This window comes from Dipodomys ordii, unplaced genomic scaffold (assembly GCF_000151885.1).
Source record: "Dipodomys ordii isolate 6190 unplaced genomic scaffold, Dord_2.0 Scaffold18, whole genome shotgun sequence".
Lineage (NCBI taxonomy): Eukaryota > Metazoa > Chordata > Mammalia > Rodentia > Heteromyidae > Dipodomys > Dipodomys ordii.
Window position 1 is genome coordinate 11,674,810 of NW_012267234.1, and position 18,982 is coordinate 11,693,791.

Sequence of the window (18,982 nt, forward strand, 5' to 3'; positions counted from 1 at the left end):
GGTGTGTGCATATGTGTGTTTCCAACTTACGCTCATTGAGCAATCATGGAAGCCTAGTCATGTACATATCAGTCACCCAAAGGGAAGCTACTGGTTGCCAAGCTTTGGATGACTGAAAGGAACTGATCCAGGACTGAGGCGGAGAATGAACAAGGTGAGCCTGGGACTTCCTCTGATTCCAGAAATTAAAGAATGCTCAGAGAATGATGGGGACATGTCAGCATACACTGAGGCCAATGGAGGGACTCCACTAAGTTCAGATCAAATATATAATGCTGCTAATAGATTATCATGTGTGGAACAAGAAGGAATCTGTGAATTCACTTCATTAAGATGCACCATCTGGCAATCATCACTGTAATAACCAATTCAGATTTTTTAAAAACCTATTGATGGATCTTATGAGTACTATTTTGTCTAATGCCAGCAGTGTTTGATTATCTGTGATTGATCCCCCAGTAGGATGTGGTAAGAAAACAATGAACAACACCCTAATTATGATATGAGCACCAAACTATGTACCTTGGGTCTACATAATACGTATACTTAATAATATCAAGCAAACTGAATTAAAGAACAGAATGAAATGATCATCCAGTGACTTCACAAGGTCAAAGTCCTGAAACTCTAGAAAGGCTAAAAGAACCTTTCCAGCCAGAAGAAGGTTTGAGAGCATTCTACCAGAGTACCACATGTAATCTTCATTGGATTCTTGCTATGAAGAACATGGTTGAGGAAGGTGCTGATGACCCATACCTGTAATCCTAGCTACTCAGGAGCCTGAGAGCTGAGGATCCTTGTTTGAAGGAAAGCTCGTCAAACTCTTATCTTTAATTAACCAGCAAAAAATTGGAAGTAGAGAGTGGCTCAAGTGGTAGAGCACCAGTCTAGAAGTGAAAAAGCTAAAGGAGAGGAGGGTGTGAGGCACTGAGTTCAAGCCCCATTGCTATTACACATACACACATACTCACACACACACATACACACACAATACACACATATACACAAGACCATTGTTAGGTAAGAGATCTAAGCAAGTTCTTTGTTCTCTGGAAACTCTTCTGTCCTCTAAACATGTTTCAGAATCTTTAAAAATGTCAGTGCTGATATATAAGTAAACTATGTAGAAAGTAAATTGCAAAGCTCAATAGTCTATTTCTCCCACACTACTTCTAAGAAGCACTTGTAGTTCTTTTCTTGGGATGGTGATTTCCCTTGCTAACTCGATGCTTATGTTGCTATTTGCTGATTTATTAACCCCACACTTTCCCTAATCCTCAGTGTGAAAGATGAAGATATTAGCTTACTTATATCTTTTCTTCCCCTGGCTGGGTTTATTGAGTTATAATTTACTGCAGTAAAACTCAATTTTTTTCAGAGTATGGTTCTATGAATTTGGACAAACTTGAACAGTCACAACCACCAAAATCAAGACACAGAAAATCTCTAACACCATATGATTTCCTCCATATGCCCCTTGGCAGGTACCCCATCCCTCCACCTTGGCATTTGGTGATCCAATCATTTTTATTCTAATTTCCCTTAAATAATATACTTGGAATTTATTCCTTAAACTTTATAATACCTCTTGACATATAAGGGCATTGGTAGCCTTCGGTGAGTTATCCTTCAAGATCATCATTGATGATCATAGTTAAGGCTTCAATTTACATACATATTACAAAAAGCCAGATATTCTGGGATCACATTTTACCCTGAGTTGATCCAAAGTTCTGACCCTGAGTCACTCAAACAATATCCTTAATGTCTATACCAGTAGATTACCTTCCTTTACTTACAAGTGTGCTTGGTGTTCATTTGCTTCATAATTGACTTATACATAATTGACTTATACTTATCCTTTCCTTACATTTTTTAGATGTTTGTTTTTTCACTCCTGTCTAATCTACAATTCATTGTCTTCTCTATGAAGATATTTTTCTCAGAGCCTACCAGCTTCTTATTGTAGTTCAGATTCTATGTCTACAAAAGAGCTGTTATCCAAGAATTAAAAAATGCATTTCCATGTGCACCCTATCTCATCTTTTCCTTCTTGGTCTACTCAAGGGCTTTCTCAAGACTCTCAGAATGTTTTCAGTCTTCTTTTTTGCACTTGAGTTCTGAAGTGGGATGAAGCCCTGTGCAGGAATGGGATTTTTTCCGGCTCACTGTAGCCCATTTGAGTCTGATTACTCATATATTACTTCAACTCTGAGAAATTCAGTTTGATTACTTCTTTGATAGTCTATCCTCAATTTTTTTTATCTTACTCTTCTCTAAAACTTAATAATCTAAAACTAGTCCTGAAAGATCCGGTGTCAAAGAATAAGATTTTAATCATACAAACCATAATAAAAGGCATTAAATAGAATCCAAAATTATTCAATAGGGTGCTTGGAGAAAGACTGATGTTTTTTGGCCAAAAAACACTAAGCACTACTCCCCAGCCACCAGCACAGCCGTGGCCAGGGATTGGGTGGAATCTCCCCAGATATTGAGAGCCACCTCCTTGAACTTAAGTAGACTACTATTCCACTGCTATTGCTTACACATGCTGGAAATTTTCTCTTCAAGTTACTCATTAACTTAAATTTGTCCCTTTTATAGATAAGACTTTCCTTGCCTATATTGTATAGATTCCAGAAAGCATTTTGCAATTGACTTTAGGGCATCTTGAATCATGAAACTTTGGCACAAATATTTACTACTCAAAAACTTGAAATAGTTATGTTTTCTTTTTCTACGTTTCTTGTTATTTTTGTAGTACTGAGGATTGAGCCATGCCCCAAGTACTTCTGCTTTGAGTTCATTTTTCAGATAGGGTTTTCAGCTAATTTTATCAGGGCTGGCCATCAGCCATAATCCTCCTACCTCTGCCTCCTGGGTAGCTGAGATTACAACTATGTACCACTGTATCTACTTGTTTTTAAGATCAAGTGTTACTGTTTGCCTGGGTTGACCTCAAACTGCCACCCTTCTCTATCTGCCTTCCAAGTATCTGGGATTGCAAGCATGAATCACTATATCCAGCTTTGCTCCCCCTCCCTGTTTTGTAATCAGATGAAGTAGAATCAAGTACTAAACTAGCCCTTGCCAATTGCTTGCAAGAACTTCAGCTTTTTTTTCTGACATTCTTTCCAGCCATTTTTTATGTACTGCTAGCACCAAGAACATAAAACTTATTCAATAAATATTGATTCCGTGAGTAATCAAGTAGCTTAAAGGTGAATGAATGAGTGGATGAATCCTGACTTGGTCTATTCTAGGGCCTTGTATATGAATGTGTGGTTCTCAGGATAGCCTCAGGATGAATGCAGGATGGACTTGGGAGTTTGGGAGTTGACCTGCCTATTCCTATACTTACAGACTTCTTAATGGATCCAGAGACAATGTTAGTGTACAGCAGAGCCTCTACAACACGATAGTGGGGCCTCCCTCTCACCTCCCCCAGGGGCACTGGGTTTGGCCATACTCCAGGGGTTTAGCTGCCCTCCAGAGGTTTCCCAAACATTACACAACCAGGGTATTCATCTGTTGTTTCATTTGTAATGCTGAGTTCTACCACAGAATTTATATCCTGGGTAAACTGAATCAGGCAGTTTTCCATCTGCATAATAATTCTTCCTTATTTTGTTAGTGGTTTATTAAAAGATACAGATGCCAAGAAAGGCTTTGTTTACATAGTAATTCCATATTATCTTTCCTGGAAATTCCATGTAATTCTCTGTGTCTTTTAGAAGACATGGGAAGGATTCATTTTATCTTCAACCAGTTGCCGAAAGTGCCTGTCTGAGGTCACTAGAAAAAAAAATTGTGGGCAGATAAGAAAGATCCTTCCCTTCTTTGACTTTGCTTTTCTTTGATTTGAGATCTAGATGGTACATAGGGGCAAAATACATGTAGAGATTCTTTCTTCTCTTGCCCTTCTTCCTAGGTAATAGCTTACCTTACACACTTGTAATGTTTCTGTTTATCCTGCTCGTTAGCTATTTGCTGACCCCCATCTGTGGCCTTTCTGTGGCTGCCTACTTTCTTACCACATAGACAATGGCCTAAATTGTTGCGATCAGAAACTGGAAGTCAAATTACCATTTATATTAACTGTCTCTTTTCCCTCAGTATTAAAATATGCTTTATGCTTTGATATCCTATAGTTTCATTGTGATGTATTTCCCTTTATTCTGCATGGTATTTGATATGTTTCTTGAGACTAAGTGATTTTCATCAATTCTGAAAGATCCTCGATGATTTTATATTTTAGTGTTGTTTTCTTCTCATGTCACTTTTCTAGTTCTTTTGTATATATACATAAGTGTGTGTGTGTGTGTGTGTGTGTGTGTGTATAACATGTGTGTAGCCAGGCACCAGTGGCTCATGCCTGTAATCCTAACTACTCAGGAGGCTGAGATCTGAGGACTAAGGTTCAAAGCCACGCTTGGCAGGAAAGTCCTTGAGACTCTTATCTCCAATTAACCACCAGAAAACTGGAAGTGGCGCCATGGTTCAAGTGGTAGAGTGCTTGCCTTGAGTTGAAGAGCTCAGGGACAATGCCCAAGCCTAGAGTTTAAGCCCTACAACCAACAAAAAAACAACAAACAAACGTGTGTATATACATACATATATGTATATGTTTGTTTGTTACATACATATACGTATATGTATATGTATGTATGTCTTTCCCTTGGAATCATCATGTATGTTAACCTCTTCTTTATATTTCCTGTATCTTTATGTCTGTATGGCTCCTAGGTGCTTTTTCTGAGTCCTTTTTTCTACTTAACTAATTCTTAAGCTATATCTGCTCATCAAGTCATCAATCCATTCAGTTTTTAATTTTTTTTTTTTTGTCAGTCGTGGGACTTGCACTCTGGGCCTGGGCGCTGTCCCTCAGCTCTTCAGCTCAAGGTCAGCGCTCTACCACTTGAGCTACAGCGCCACTTCCGGTTTTCTGGTGGTTTATTGGAGATAGGAGTCTCACGGTCTCTCCTGCCCGGGCTGGCTTTGAACCGCGATCCTCAGATCTCAGCCTCCTAAGTAGCCAGGATTACAGGCGTGAACCACCAGCGCCCGGCTTCAGTTTTTAATTTAATTGACTTAGTTTTTCCATTTTAGAAATCATATATGTAGTTTGAATAAATACCTATTTTAATTCCTTAATTATAGTTTGTATTTTGTTATTTATGTCTTCAAAGATTATTAGAAAACCTACTAGAGTTTCTCTAGGAATTTCAACTATCTTGAACTCTTCTGGTGCTCATGTTCATGGTAACCACTGGTTTTCCTCATACTGGATTGGTTCTTTAAGTATTTGTATTATGAATTTATTTTAGCCTGGCAACTACACTGTGAAAATATTTCCTTAGGTGAATAATTTTTAATGTCTTCTGCTAAGGGCTCTGTAATTTTTGTTCTGATTCTTGCTCCCCATACGGCATGAGACTTTGGTACTAGGAGCTTCTGCCCCATGTGGAGTACTAGCTAGAAGATGAGCCTCATTATTACTTCCATAGACCAATATATAGGCTTAAGAAAAAAACTTTCTAGGCTCCTGGATTTATGCAGAGTTTAATTCTCCATTCCAAATAGAAAACAAAGCCTATGTCCCCTTCACGAGAGAGTAACACTGGTGCCAGTAGACCATAGGCTCTATAAGTGTCTGCTTTTCTTTGGGGAAATTTGCTAGTTTATTATGCTGAGTTCCCTTTTTACTTCTAGTACCTGGTATTTTCCTTTTTTTTTGAGTTTGGATACACATTAAAATATATACTTACTATGTTTTTAGTAATTTTTTTTCTTTTTGTATTTGGGGTGGAAGAATAGACCAAGTCAACTAACTCGACCATGTTGTCAGAAGTTAATGTTAGAAGTTTTTGTATGTTTAAATGATGTCCTTAGAGAATCTGCATCAGAATCAAACTAGCTGCTCATTAAAAATGTAGGCACTTGGGTTTCACTTATGTTTTATTGAAGCAAACTCTGTGGAAATGGTACTGGAGAATATTCATTTTAAATGAGGACTAAGAAGCAATTCTAGAAGTTTTTTAGCATACAAGGTTGACATGGAAAGGGATAGATTATATTTCTTCAACATACAGTAAAAATAAGAAATTAAAAAATTCCAAAGCAATATAATTTACAATAGCAATAAAAAATGTGTAGTATTTCAGATGGATGTAGTAGCCTGTAATCCCAGCTATGGGAGGCAGAGATCAGGAGGATCACGGGAAGTTTGAGGCTAGCCTGAGTAAAAGATTAACAAGATTTTTGTCTCAACAAACAAAGCTTGTGGTTGACGTGTGCAAGATGCAAAGGTAGAACGATTGTAATCCCAGGCAAAAAGTGTGAAAATTCTGAAAAATAACCTAAAGTAAAAAGGGCTGGCAGCATGACTCAAGTGGTAGAGAACTTACCTAGGAAGTTCAAAGCACTGAGTTAAAAATCCCAGTACTGTTAGAGAAAGAGGAAGATGCAGAGGGAAAAGTTCTTAGAAGCTAGGCATTGTGGCACAAACTACTCAGACAATGAGAGAGATTAAAGACCCAAATATGTGGACAACTATACATTTGCCATAAGTTGACAAACTCAATATTGTTAAAATGTATTTAATGCAACCAAAATCAATACCTAAATTGCTTATTAAAATAGAATTTGATAAGTTAATTCTAAAATTCTAATGGAAATGCAAAAGACAACTTTGGAAAAAGAGTATAATTGGAAAGCTACTATTACTTGATTTCAAGAGGCATTCAAAGCTACAGTAATTAATATAATCCAGAATAATCTTGCCATCTGGAAATTCTTTTACTTTCAACACATCTTTTGATATGTAATGTAATACTCATCCTTTTGCTACTTACAGTAGTATTCATAGACCTAGGATTTGAAACATGGACTCCTGCGGCCCATCATGTAGCCTATCATAGATCTTATGGATGTCCAGTTGTTTTAGCTCCTTCTACTGCACAGCCCACCTTTCTCCACTGAAAGTCAGTACTAGGTCTGTCATGAATCCAGTTTACATAACACTTAAGCATATATATTTGAACATTTGTATATAAGCACCAAATCTTGAACATACTGATCTCATTGAGCTTCTCAGTAGTTCAGTTGGGTAGGACAGATGATATCTTTATTTTATAAATGAGGAAGCTAATGCTTGGAATACTTAGTAAATTGTCTACAGGAGTCATGAATTCTAAGACTTGAGTCCTGTATTGTGAAAACTTTGTACCTCTCCATCCCTTAAAGACATATCTCATGTGGAATGCTATGACCTATAGTCCACCATTGTAACTAAAAGAAATAATTAAGTTCCAAGCCCATCCAAAAACTATTCCTAGAAGATTATACACTAGTCCATGCACACAAAAAAACAGAAGACCCCCATCTCAACCAATAAAAAGCTAGGTATGGTGGTGCATGCCTGTTACATGCCATCTAATGGGAGCAAATAGGAGGATCACTGTCCAGGCCAGCCCAAGCCAAAACTAGACCTTATTTGAAAAATAATAATAACATAAAGAGTTAGAGGTGTGGCTCAAGTAGCAGAGCACCTACTTAGCAAGCACAAGACCCCAACTAAATTGAAAGCCAGTACTCAAAACAAAACCCAAACCCTTTATCTAGTTTTTCCTAAAGTGTTTAAAAACATATATATAACAACTCATTAACTATTTCTCTATGACACCAAGCATTTACAATACATAAATTATCTATAAGCTTATTAGTAGTATATTAGTAATATATATACTAAAATAGTATACTACTATATTAGTAGTATACTAACAAGTAAAGATGCTGTATTTTCTTTCTATACTGCTGTGAACATGAACCATAATTTAAACAATGATGTGTTGAAGTTTCTCAAAATGCTACCTAAATTGGTCCCAGGTTGGTGGTGAAAACAAATTCTGTGATCCACAGAGGATTTAAACCATCAGGGGAAATGTGGGAAGATGTACTGGCAATGTGCAACAGGTTTTAAATGTAGACTCAGGGTGCAAATCTGCTTTCTCAGGACAGCAGAAACTGGGCTGTGGTATGCACTGTTTTAATATTGCAGCTCAAGGAAGCATAAATGTTTTGCTGGCAAGTGTGTATACATATGTATTATGGTATTGCTTTCTTTTAGATAACAACTTTAGACAAAAATGATATATTATTGTTGTCATGTGAAAATTCTGATAGTGATTTGAGGTATATTGAGCAATTTTGTTCATGCAAACATATAGTGAAATGTTTTAGCTTACACCTAAGCAGGCTTTGTTTACATTTCTTATTTATATTGAGTTTATGCAAAATAATTTTTATAATATATAGATAAAGCACAAGGAATACCCCATAACTATATGGGGTATTATATTATACCCCATATACTATATGGGGTATATATTATACCCCATAACTAATTTTGTTATCATATTTTTCTGAAGTTCCCTTATAACATACATGTGGCTACAATTTAATCATTAATAGTCTATTGTTGGGCTATTTAAAAGTTCCACTCCCAATAGACATGTGTGCTGCTTCCAGATTAATGCTGTTATGCATCTAAGAATCATGCTCTTAAAGCCAGATGCCAGTGGCTTGTGCCTGTAATCCTTGCTACTCAGGAGGCTGACATCTAGAGGATTGTGTTTCAAAGCCAGATGGGCAGGAAGGTCTTCAATATTCTATCCTAGTTAACCAGCAATAAAGGCTGGAGATAGGACTGAAGTGATAGGGAGCCAGAAAGCTGAGTGAGTAGGAGGCTCTAAATTCAATACCCCAAACTGGCATAAGAATAATCTTCTTGAACATCTCCAGGAACACAATGTCCGTTTTTCTAGGATATACTCCTCAAAGTAACATCTCTGAGACATACACAATACACACACTCAGGTGACTGGCTAATCTCTCCACAGGGGTTGTGCCAGTTTATTTTCCTACCTGCAAGAGATGAGTATCCCTGACATTTTTCTGTAACCTTGACTGCACTCAGGACCGATCAACTTTTAAGTTTCCCCCTCAAGAACACTTGAAATAAAACTGCAGTTATGAACTTTGTTATGTTAGTGAAAATAACATGTATTGTCTGACCACTCATCTTTGGACACTCATGTGGGCCCATTTTTCTAAGGTTTGGTGTTGTCTTTGTCCAGCTGATTTATAGCAGTTCTTGATATAGTCAACATATATTCAACATAGCACCTTTCTGCTGAGTCCTTTGTACCTGGTGGAAGGTGCAAACAAGCTTCCTAGGGCCTCTTTTATAAGACATTAGTCCCACTCATTAGGGCTCTGCTCTATTACCTAAATCATCTTCCAGATGCATCACTTCTTAATTTCTTCACCTTGGGGATTAAGATTTCAACCAAAGAATATGAGGACGTGGAGGCTGGAGGAGACAAATAACTAGACCATAATAGACGGCAAGTTTTCAAGTACCCATGGCTGCAATTTTCTGGTATTTAATGCAATGGACTCTATTGTAGTCAGGAATTTTTAGGTTCATTAAAGAAATTCTGTAGTGTGTCTTTCTGCTGCTTTTGAGAAAAACCTCTGGATTACAAAACAAAGTATGTTGTCCTTTAATGAAGAACCTGTCCTGAAAGTTGCTAGTGCTTTCACACTTGGTATCTTTTGTCAAGATAAGAAAATAATCTGCTTAGAAAATCTTATGGAAAATTAACATTTATGATATGACCAAAAATTTATGTGACCCCTTAGAAATGCAAAGCTAGAATTACTTGTGGTTATCTTCTATTCTGGGTGAGGGAAGTGGTTAACTACAAATAAGACCAACTCTTATGAAGTAATTAGTAATGCCCAAGAAACATTAACCATGCTTTATTATAGTACTTCATTTTTTGTTTTAGGAAAGAAGTCAAGATAACAGATGGGGAAAGTTTTAGGCCTGACTGTTGTAAATAGTCTGATAGTTTACTCCATGATATATTTGCAGTTCTGAATGTTGAATCTCAGTCAAAATCCATCCCTTTTAACCAAAGAATACAAATTATTGCCTTGATTAGAAGTATAAATAATAGATTATGGTGACAACGTTGGAGCCCTCTGAAAGTTTTACTTGAATTGTATAATATTGTTACCATAAATATCTGATTTTTAGAGGAATCTCTTCTCTGGGGACCAGATGGAGTGGGGGACACTCTGATTAAATCAGCAATCCCAAATACTGTTAGGATTTCTCAAAGTAATAATGACCACTGTGTTGACAAACACTAGAGGGGACAGAAGGACAGTAGTCCTGTCTTTTAAAGGTTAGTCATGGGAAGAAGTACTAAGGATACAAAAGACAATGATATATAAAATATCATAAGAAATTATAATGATGGCAATAAATTAGAACTACCACTTAGATGTTCCAAGTGTGGTTAGTACAGCTGTTTGTACGGCCATTCTAGAGGACAATATGGTTACAGCTACCAAAATGTCAAATGTGTATGAGTTTGTTTTGAAAATTCTGCTTCTAATAATGGTGGGATGGTTGGTTTGGGTCAACTCTATCTCCCTGCAGAAGAACAACTAGAAAAGCCAGGCAAGCAGGGTGCCAGTGGCTCACGCCTGTAATCCTAGTTACTCAGGAGGCTGAGACCTCAGGATCGCAGTTCAAAGCCAACCAAGGCAGGAAAGCCTTATTTCCAATAAACCACCAGAAAACCAGAAGTGGTGCTGTAGTTCAAGTGGTAGAGTGCTTGCCTTGAGCGGAAGAGCTGAGGGACAACGTCCAAGCCCAGAGTTCAAGCCCCACAACCGACAAAAGAGAAAGAAAGAAAGGAAGGAAGGAAGGAAGGAAGGAAAGAAGGAAGGAAGGAAGAAAACAATACTTTTAAAAACTGTTTTTGAAGGGAAAAGAGAACCAGTCAGGAGAGTGCAAAATTATGGGGCCAAGATCCAAAAGATAGAAATCGCCATCAGACTTGGAGAGCCATGATGTTCATGGGGTTTCCAAGGAGAAATGGTCTTGACAACTTCAGGTATTAGACTGGGGACCAGTAGGAACTGGAAGCAGGCTAGCCCTCACAAAGCCTGAAAACCAGCTTTGAATCACTTTTTCACTTGATTTGATTAAGACACTTCTCCACTAAAGTTCCAGAAAAGAATGAATGCCTGGTTCTGAGGTGTTTATTGATTGTGGGGAAATAGCTCTTCTCTTTTATACCTAGAATCTCTAAGCCCTTTTAGGGAGAATTAAGAAAATAGATACTCAAGTGATTTGCTTCAGGGCTTAATTCTGTAATCACAATCTTAGCTGAGGACAGTTAAATTAGGTTTTTCTGAGATTATAAGTATCCTCTAGTCACCAGCCAGAAGCTACAGGAAGTTATCTTTTAAGGGTTTCAATTATCTCTATGAATTTCATGTACCTAGACCATCATTGAATTTCATGTACCAGACCATCATTCAATCAATAAACCACCCAGAATATGAGGGAATAAGATAATCTGACAGAAAACCAAGTTAAACAGTTAAGACTCAGAATGATCTAAATAATAGAATTGTCAGACACAGAATTTTAAAAGTAATTTTTATTAGTCACAAGCAGAGGCTGAGCAAGGTGGCTCACACATGTAATCCCAGAGACTTTGGAGGCAGAGATCAAGAGCATCAGGGTGGGAAGCCATACCCGGTGAAAAGCTAATGAAATCCCTGTCTCCTTCTAACAAGCTTGGCATGGCAGTATACATATCTATGGGAGCTTAAGTATTAAAGTACAGTATATGCATGTATTCAATATGGTGGATCCCCTTGAGCAATTAACGTACATCTGAAAAATGGCTGTTAGGAAGGTGATATATGTCTTGTCTAGAAGGGGAGGGTACATGTGAAATAGTATGTGTATGTGTGGTACATGTGTGAAAATGGAACTACGTAGCTTGTTGAGATTAGCTTGGGAAAGGGGGGGCAGTATGAAGAATCTAATCAAAACACATTGTATGTACATACGGACACATCAAAAATGGCTTGAGCCACCGGTGCCCGGCAAGGTTCTGATATTTTCATACACCTAAACGATGTGTAATGATCAAATTGGGGACAGTAATATATCTATCACTTTAAACACTAATCATTTCTTTGTGTTAGGAACCATCAAAATCTTCTTGCTACTTTGAAATATACAATAAATTATTGTTAACTCCAAGTACTCCAACACCTATTTTACTATGAGATATTAATCCCCTTTTTATCTGTGTTGGTGGAAGGGAGATAGTGTTAGGGTTTGAACACAGGACCTTGTGCATATGAGACAGGTATTTTACCACTAAGCTAACCCTTTCTCTATCTTTCCTTCTCACAACCCTTTCCAGCTTCTGTTATATTCTACCCTCTGCTTTTATGAGATCAACTATTTTGTCTTCAGCATGTTAGGGAGACAATGCAGTGATTTGTCTTTCTGTGATTAAATTTTTTAATCTTTTTGCTGCTAAAATGTCAGGCTAAATTGCAATATAGACCACTCCTTACAGGTAAAAAAAATTACAGTATTACTTATTCCTGTTTCTAAAAGTAAGATAAATCTTCAGCATTGGTTATATTACAGTTTCCTCAGTGCAGAAATCTTGATTGTTTACCTCAGTGACAGATTGTGGATAATATGGGATAATAAAATCTCAATTGTTTCTGTAGGCCGAGAAATCCGCTTGCCTCTCCGAATCAGAGGTGAAGGAATAGGACCTAAGATTCACTTCAACTTTGAATTGCTTGACATTGGGAAAGTCTTCATTGGATCTGTTCATTGCTATGAGGTGAGCAGAATTATTCACTGAGGCTCCTGACAGTACAGAGGATCCTTTTAGTGTGTGTGTGTGTGTGTGTGTGTGTGTGTGTGTGTGTGTGTGTGTGTGTGTGTTGATGATCCAGGGTCCAGGGGCTTGAACTCTGGGTCTTGGCACTGTCCCTTAGCTACTTTTTGCTCAAGGCTAATGCTCTACCACTCAGCTATAGTTCTACTTCTGGCATCTTGTGGCTAATCGGAGATAAGAGTCTCAAGGACATTCCTGCCCAGGCTGGCTATGAACTGTGATCCTCAGATCTCAGCTTCCTGAGTAGCTGGGATTGTAGGTATGAGCCACTGGCACCTTTATGTGATCAGTGTTTCTATGTGATCAGAAATATGTACAGTCACATCCATTTGCCATTACTCATCCCCGTTCAAACCCCAAAATGCTGATTCCCCTCCTAGTAGCTGTGCTGCAAACACCAACTTCTACCCTTCTTCATCAGTACCTTTGATTTCACTAAAAGCTAAAAAGTGTCAAAGCCATAATTTAAATTGGCTTTATCCTCCTCATTTGGTAGATTCTAAAGAGGAACACCATAAATACCTCTCCCCATCTGTTTCAAGCTTGGTCTCTGACAACATAAATTCTACAGCTGAGAGGAGAGAGAACTTTTTACATTTTCTAGAATGTCCTAATGAGGAGAACTGTTTTCACACTTCAGATTTCTCTCCAAATGCCCTCATCTCCAGCTTAAGTTTGAAAAAACTAATCATCGAGGTTTCTAAAAGAGACCTCCCTGCTCTATCTTTCCAATTAACTAGAAATTGGAATCTTACAAGACGGACTCATGTGGGTTCCTCAGGGTCAAAGCCACTCCACTATTTCCTCATGACTAACTTTGCATCTAGGGCACATTTTTATACTAGATCTAACTGTAACAGTTGAAGCTTTGTTTGAGGATGTTCAAACATTATACACGTTTGTGTTTTTAAAGAGATGATAAACACAGTTACTTAATGAGTGTCAAGTAGCCGTCAAGCCCCATGTGTGTACATGTCTGTGTATATGTACAAAATATGTGCAATTTCTGATGCTTACAAAATGGTGAAAATATGTTATGTTTGTTTCACAATGATAACCATGAAACATGTGTGGTTAATACCCTCGACAATACCTCCAAGTGTGTGTGACCGTGCTGATGCCCTGCCATAGTTTCCATAGAAACACTAGCAAGTGAGGAGTAGGCTCAGTGTGTGTTCCTGTGTTATAAGTGAGTAAGCCCAGGCACAGCAAAGTTTAACTGTTCAGTAGAATAATGCTAGATAAACTCTGCAGCCAAGGTTCAAAAAGAATATTCCTCTAGCAGAATATCTGGAACACCACAGGCTCTTTCTTCTGCTCAGCTACTCCTACTGATTGCCTGGTGGCACAATGAAATGTGGCTTTACCTGTATCCCTCTGGAAGAAAGGAAAAGAACATACAGAAAGGTCCATGAGCTATATATATAGAAGGTAGCACTGAATATAGCTCATTGTACTGCCATTGTTCTTAGCCATATGACTACAAGGGAAGGGAGAATGTAATCTGTCACTATAGAAGAGGAAATGGATTCAGGGAACAGCAAAACTGACAGCCAGAAATGTGAAATAACTAACTTGGTCAAATCACAGGTTGTAAATATTGAGAGCTCTGGGTTCCTGGCACCCTCTATCATGTTCTGGAACTAGAAGGCCTTTTTGTTAGCCTTTTAGTCCTTTAGGTTCTCAGCATCCCGGTCTTCTACCCTACAACCAGCTCAGCTCTCAGCCCATCCTACCCTGCTTGTGGACAATGTTCTTCGTCCCCACATTTGCTGGTTTATCTGTAGCCTAAGTGACATGATGCAAAATGTAAAGAGATGTTAAATCATGGGGAAGTAGAACAAAATAGGAACATACAATTTGAACAAAGAAATCAGATGTATGGGCTGCATGGAAGAGAAGTGTCTCTGGGTGGTAGTGGGGGATATGATAGTTCTTTTCATTTGTTTTATGGAGGTACTGAGCCTTGAACTCAGAGCATGGTCACTGTCCCTTAGCTTTTTCACTCAATGCTGATGATTTGCCACTTGAGCCACAGCTCTACTTTCAGTTTAAACATAGATAAATTCTGTGCCCATTATGCATGAGGTTATAAGTCACAGTCACTGCCAATTATAAGCACTAATTGTCAAGAACTATTCTAAAAGTTATATAAGTTAATTAATAAGTGTCTCACTAATTTTCCTGTCTGGGATACATTTGAACTCCAAACCAAATAAGCTCCAGAGAGTGGCTGGGATTACAGGCATGAACCACTGGTGACTGTGTATATAGTTCTTAGTAATTGATGCTCTAATAGTTTATCTTTTGTGAGTACCCCTTATATTTTACAGATTATGGATACACCATCAGATAAGAATCTTTCATGCTAATGTAGGCTGGATAGGATTTCCCTAAGTGAAATACTAACTTCTTACAGTATAACACAAGTCTACTTAAGACCACCACTTCCCACCCTCCCAAGTTTTAACAGTGAGGCAAACCACAGTTAACAAAGGAGTTCAATGAGGTGATGCAACAGATTGAACAGTTGGGAGAGCTGAGCAGTGGCAAAGAAGGACATGGCAAAGTGCTTCTTATGGGGATATTTTGCACTCTCTGCATAAAATTGATGCCTCGTTGCATCTCTCAATTTATTATATTACCTGCTTGAGATGAATTTGAATAACTAGATTGCCCTTAGTCATTGCTGAGCTTAGCAGATATAGAAAGAATAAACCACATAACACCAAGAATGTACACTCTTCCCTAGTATAATCAAAAAGAAAAACAAATTGGAGGTGAAGTTCTATTAGAGTGTTTCCCTATCAAAGAAAAAAACCCCAAGGGTAAGAGTTATCACCAGAAGTCAAGAGGCCTTAAAATTACGTCCCCAACTTGATTGGTAGATTCAGTATTCTTTCGTCAGGGGTAGAATGGCATGCATGTTCTTGAAAATGGGGAAACTCACTGTTTAGAAACCCTGGGTTAAATAGTCCTGTTAACAAAAAACAAAAACAAACACAAAGGCAACTATGCATCTTCCTAGAACAAAGGAGCATTCTTTTTTTGTATGTTTTTTTATTGTAAAAATGCTGTACAAGAGGGGTTATAGTTACATGAGCAAGGTAATGAGTACATTTCCTATTGAGCATTGTTGCCTCCTCCTTTGTTTTCCCCCTACCATCCCTTCCCTCCCATCTCCACAACTACCTCCCCACACCGAAGTTGTAAAGTTTGTTTTCATCTCATTGTAACATCTCATTGTTACAATGGGTCAACCTATATAACCTTTTGAAGCATTTTGTTTTTTCCTTCCCCTTCCCCAAATTAGAGAAGTGTATATACAAGATGCAGGGCACCAACGTCAAATACAGTGAAAACAGGGGTTATACCATGGGGGAGGAACATACAACGTAACAAAAATTCACATGGTACATTATAAATATGTTAGAAACAACAGCACGAAAGAAAAAATATGTTTGTGTCCCTATCTTGGGGTTCATTTCTCATAACATCAGCTTATATGGTCATATGTATATAGCTGAAAGGGGCATTCTTTTTTGGGGGAGGGGGTCCGGTCGTGGGGCCTGAACTCTGGGCCTGGGCGCTGTCCCTCAGCTCTTCAGCTCAAGGCTAGCGCTCTACCACTTGAGCCACAGCTCCACTTCCGGCTTTTTTCTTTTTGTTTATGTGGTGCTGAGGAATCAAACCCAGGGCCTATTGCATGCAAGGCAAGCGCTCTACCGCTGAGCCACCTTCCCAGCCCGAAAGGGGCATTCTTGACCACTAATGCCTTTAAGTGGCCTTGAAATTACCACTAATATATTCTCAGTGACTCCCTAAACACAGATAAATTCTGTGCCCATTTTGCATGAGGTTATAAGTAACAGTCATTGTCATTTATAAGCACTAATTGTCAAGAACTATTCTAAAAGTTATATAAGTTGATAAATTTACTCTTAATATAAGACGTCAAGACTGTTGTCTCAAGCTACATAGGTAGTAGGTCAATGGCAAAGCTGAGATTTGAACCCAAGGAATTTGGCCCCAGAGTCCCTGACGATAAACACTTTTCTTTAGAAAGGTTCCTTTAAAGGGAGCCTTTCTTTTAAAAGATTCCTTTAAAAAAGGATGAAACACAATTCAGACTTTCAAGGACGTCAGAATGAGGAGCGTGGGAAATAAGTATAAAAAGACAAATCCTTCTTGTATTTGCTTTGGTGCATTAGCTGTGTTCTGTTGGCACAAGTAGCTGCCTCTTCCCCTGCAGAGGCCAGTGGCCGTGCCCCACTCAAGCTCCTCTTGAGTAGCAACTAACCTCCAGGTAGATCCCCATTCCCTTGGTCCCCTAGAGCTCTGTCTTCTGGATCAATGACAACAGAAGGCATCACAGAGTAAGGGCTTCCTCTGGGTTGGGCCCTGACTGTGCATCACCTAATTTAACACAAGCATCCTCAGTGCCCACTAAGATAGCTTTCCACCCTGTTCATCTTCCAGCCTCACTTTTCACTACTGCTCTCAAAATGAGTTGCCCACCACTTCCTTTGTGTCCTCATCTCCCTGCATAGTTATCTACTGGATTCTGCCCATTACCCACCACAGCCACTTTCTTCTTCAAGGTTAGCGGTGACCTCTAATAATAAATCAAATTCTGAAACCTTTCCTCAGTTTATTTTTCTGACCTCTGTCTACATTTACCTTCTTCTGGGAAGCTTGCTCCTAGAACAAGTCTTTATAGCATGAATATAATATAAATGTGAATGTTTTCCTTTGGTCCTAATCCCTGCATCTTATTCTGTGCTGACATGAAATAATAAATACAACCACATGCGTACATGAAATTGATCACAGGTCCCTTGACTTTCCCATCTTTGTCTTTGCTTGAAACAGGCAGTCATGTCCAACAAAGGCAGCATCGATGCCCTCTTCCATGTGGTCCCTACAACCTCAGTCTTGGGGTCTTGCTTTGTTTTCAGTCCCAAAGAGGGCATCATTGAGCCAAGTGGAGTCCAAGCTGTCCAGATCTCCTTCAGTTCTACCATCCTGGGGTACTTCGAAGAAGAGTTCCTGATTGATGTCAATGGGACACCAGAGCCTGTGAAACTGACCATTAAGTAAGGAATGTTTAAGGTGGAAACTAACTGAAGTTGTCACCTACTGCTTTCTTGAGTTTTAGAACTAGATCATGTCTTGGATGCCCATAGCTATCTTTGTTGATATGAGAACTTCAGCATAATGGGATGTGTTAAATTTCCACTATGTTTTCCTAATGAACAGCTGTAACTTACAATATGGCTATAGATGCTATTGGGGGATCAGAATTGTCTATCAGTTGTAACTTTATAAAACTAGTCTATAGTCACTCTCTGGACTAGGGTATTTGGAGAAGGTAACTCATTATAGTAATGTCTGGTGGAAATTATCTTCTTGACTAAGCTTTGATTATGATCACAGTTTCTCTACACCTTCCTGTTTTGTTTTTATTTTAGGGAAACTCTTAAAATCAACCTACCTATAATACTATAAGAGTCCATTTGTCTCCAAGCTCATCACCAGTTTCTGAAAGAAATAGACCTACTGGTTTTTCTTCCCCACACGATGTTTTCTGAAGTTCAGTATCTCATGTATTAAACTATATTCTAACACTTCAAACCATGAACTATAATTTTGAAATCCTATCTGGCATCACAAGTAAATATGCAATTTCAAAGGCTGAAAGTACATGTACAATATATCATCAGTTTCCACCCCACATATTATTGCTAATTTCACTTATTACTTCATCAGAAGAACTTCCTTAGACCTTATGCCCCGAATGTCTACAAGGCTTATAGATTCTAGAATTTTTTCTTTCTCTTTTAAAACCATTCTGTCCTTGATATATATAATTTTGGTTAATATGTCTTGAAAGGTTAAAACAAATATACTTTTGCTATTTTTATTTGCTCCTCCAATCACATAACATAGTATTTTAAATGGCTACATAAACATCACTGTAAAATTAATATAAAGTTTTCCCATTAGCAGTTTTTTCTCATATTTTTCTATGCATTCAGCTTGTTTCATAATAACTCAATTATAATTGGTGTATATTATAATTTTAACAGATCACTGCATTGATGCATGCAAGTCTTGGCATAGACTCTCCTAATATTTAGAAAAATCACTGTTAGGATTCATCTGACCATCTCTAAGTC

General features: G+C 38.2%; 1 protein-coding gene across 1 annotated transcript in view; it reads left to right on the plus strand.

Annotated features, from left to right (window-relative positions):
• Nucleotides 1–18,982, plus strand: part of Hydin (HYDIN, axonemal central pair apparatus protein) — a 235,242-nt gene that overhangs the window by 59,730 nt on the left and 156,530 nt on the right. Inside the window, exons 10-11 of the mRNA XM_013012798.1 lie at nucleotides 12,628–12,746; nucleotides 17,676–17,899. Of these exons, the coding sequence (XP_012868252.1) occupies nucleotides 12,628–12,746; nucleotides 17,676–17,899 (343 nt within the window). The remainder of the gene's footprint in view (nucleotides 1–12,627; nucleotides 12,747–17,675; nucleotides 17,900–18,982) is intronic.